Raw genomic sequence first — 2,752 nt, forward strand, 5'->3', positions numbered from 1 at the left:
AATAAATGACGGCTCACTTTAAACAGGTTAATTAATCTGGGACAGTTTCACTTGTTTCTAATGATGTTTGTTTCAACATATTTACGTTTTTTTTGAATGACAGTTATTTTGTCTGGAAATCAATGAAAAAATGTAGGAAGGTTTTTTTTTTATTATCTTTAAATACGTTGTATTTTATTTCATTTTATTACATTTATCCAGTCACTGTACACTGTAAAGTCTGACAAGCTGATTTTACTTTTAAAAATCTTGAAAACCAATTGCCTTCGAAAATGTAAGTAAATATAGGCCCTTTTAATCTTTAGTCTATTTATGTTTACTTTTTAAATATAATTGTTTACTCAGTATTAAGTAATATTTACTTAATTTTGTTAAGTTGTTGCAACTGACAGCTTTAATTAAATAAATTATAAAATAGTTGCTAACACTTAGAATACAAAGATCAGGGTAATTTCAACTGCCATTTTTAAGTTCACAACTTTGCATAACTATGTACATTCAGCTAAATTTTGAGTAAACTTAACGGTTAAATATCAAGTAAACATAAATTAAGATTAATAATTATATTTATTTTCAATCGGTTTCCAAGATTATTTTAAGTAAGATCATCTTGTCAGATTTAACTGTGTTATTACCAAAAATTATACAAAGAAAAGAAACAGAAAAAAATGAAATGTAAAAGTCCAAACTGCAGCCATACTGCAATTAGATAGTCTTCTCACGCCGTCGAGTTACTTGTTAATTAACCCTCTTAGCTGCACCCTCTCACAGAGAGATGTAAGGTGAGAAGAAAAGGAGTTGTGTGCGCAGGCTGGGTGTTGGCCACTGTTTTGAAGAGGGGTGACAGGTCTAGCTCTACCTTGCTCTTTAGCCGGACCCTTGAATGATTTAAATCTCCCCATGCCCTCACTCATCAGTCAGTGGAGAGACACGTCCAGCAGCATCACCGGCAGCTCGAGCTCAGCGCGTTTAAAGGACCGAAGTACTCCACAGAAGCTGAAGAGTTGGGATGCATCCCAGTTCAACTACATCGACTCCCTTTTCAGTGAAGGATATTTTGAAACAGGAGCACCACCCTGACTTTGAAAATGAATTCTTGATGACTGATCAAGTTGTTCCGATGCATTATCAGTGCGCGCACGCTGCGTCCCGGACCAGGGACGTTTATGACTGCCAGACTGAGCCATGCCTCCCTGGGACGCGGGAGAAGCTCCGTAATCACAACTCAGCAGCGGGAGAGGAGATGAATGAGCAGGGTGAGATGATACACACACTATAAATAGTCAGTAACAGATATACACATTCTGCTGATGGTTGGTCAGGTTTAGGCCGACTGAAATGGGGCCTTGTGTGCGTGATAGCAGGAAAAAAACATGTCCTATTAAGACCTGTCACTTTTTCATTTGCCTTAAACTCTTTCAAGTTAAAAACCAAAATTATTAAGTATTGATGTTCAGTAAGAAAACATACAAAAGAAAGCCCATTTATTTGCAATATTTTTGCCACCAACATCCAAAATGTATCAGCTAAATTTATGAAGATACGAGGAGGAAGTGAAAGATTTTATATTAGACCTATTATTAATTGGTCACTATGATCGTCACAATCTTTAAAGGTAATCAGGAACACACAGTTTGAAAATAAATGGGGCGCATAAGAGCTTTTTTCTATGCTTTTCCCCTGGTCCCTTATCAACTAAAAAGCAACATTTTGAAAAATGACGTGGGAAAATTTTGTTTTGTTTTGAATTTCGTTAAACTTTTAAAATGCCGTCTTTAAAAATAAAATAATCGAAAATAATTAAAAAATTATTATATATTTATATCAATTATATATATATAACTCCATACAACTCATAAAGTTTTATTCAGTGTGTCTTTGTTGTTGTTTTTTTTCAATCTTACTTTAGACTATCGTTGTTGTTTTTTCTCAAACAAATGAAAGTATGTTTTTTTTCTTTTTAAAGTCAACGCAGAAATATGTGAAAATGGGTTAAAATGTGCAGAATAGTAATAGGCCTACATTAAATAAAAAGGGGGAGATAAAACGTAAATGCTCGGATTGGATTTGGAAAAAGTAACACATGACATCCAGCTCTACGAACAGATTTTAACTTTAATTTTAGAAAAATGAAATACAAATTCATAGATGTATGCTGTAATGGATGTTGTCTGATGCGGGCTAATTAAGTTTATTTTTTCTTTTCTCGTTTGCAGAAATAAGCGGTGTTGACAGTTCACCTGACTGTGACAAAAACTCGAAAATCAGAGGCAGCAGGCTGCGCAGGAAGCCCCGGGTCCTCTTCTCTCAGTCCCAGGTGTCCGAGCTAGAGAGGCGCTTCAGGCAGCAGAGGTACCTGTCCGCCCCGGAGAGAGAGCAGCTGGCACACATCCTCAAACTCACCTCCACACAGGTCAAAATCTGGTTTCAGAACAGGAGGTACAAATGTAAGCGTCAAAGGCAGGACAAGTCTCTGGAGCTGGCGGGGTATACACCTGCACCGAGGAGGGTGGCGGTGCCGGTGCTGGTGCGGGACGGGAAGCTCTGCAGCGCAGCTTCAGCACCTTATAATGCAAATCTCGGACATTTCAATCCCGTATTTGGGTTTGGGAACAGCAGCGTGTACGGCTGCAATTATCACAGTGTGTCACCGTCAGCAGCACAGATGTGTAATAACCAGCTGGTAGATTTAACAGGAAACAGCCAGTTCAGCCACGGACACTTGCAGGCTTCATTACAGGGTGTAACAGGC

The 2,752-nt window shown here is 37.9% G+C and overlaps 1 protein-coding gene across 1 annotated transcript in view; it reads left to right on the forward strand.

Moving 5' to 3' along the window:
• The first annotated feature begins 1,009 nt into the window (after positions 1–1,009).
• Positions 1,010–2,752, forward strand: part of nkx2.7 (NK2 transcription factor related 7) — a 1,749-nt gene continuing 6 nt past the window's right edge. The window contains exons 1-2 of the mRNA XM_042487486.1: positions 1,010–1,256; positions 2,217–2,752. The exon at positions 2,217–2,752 is cut by the window's right edge and continues 6 nt beyond it. Of these exons, the coding sequence (XP_042343420.1) occupies positions 1,010–1,256; positions 2,217–2,752 (783 nt within the window). The remainder of the gene's footprint in view (positions 1,257–2,216) is intronic.

This window comes from Plectropomus leopardus, chromosome 6, assembly GCF_008729295.1.
Source record: "Plectropomus leopardus isolate mb chromosome 6, YSFRI_Pleo_2.0, whole genome shotgun sequence".
Taxonomy (NCBI): Eukaryota; Metazoa; Chordata; class Actinopteri; order Perciformes; family Serranidae; genus Plectropomus; species Plectropomus leopardus.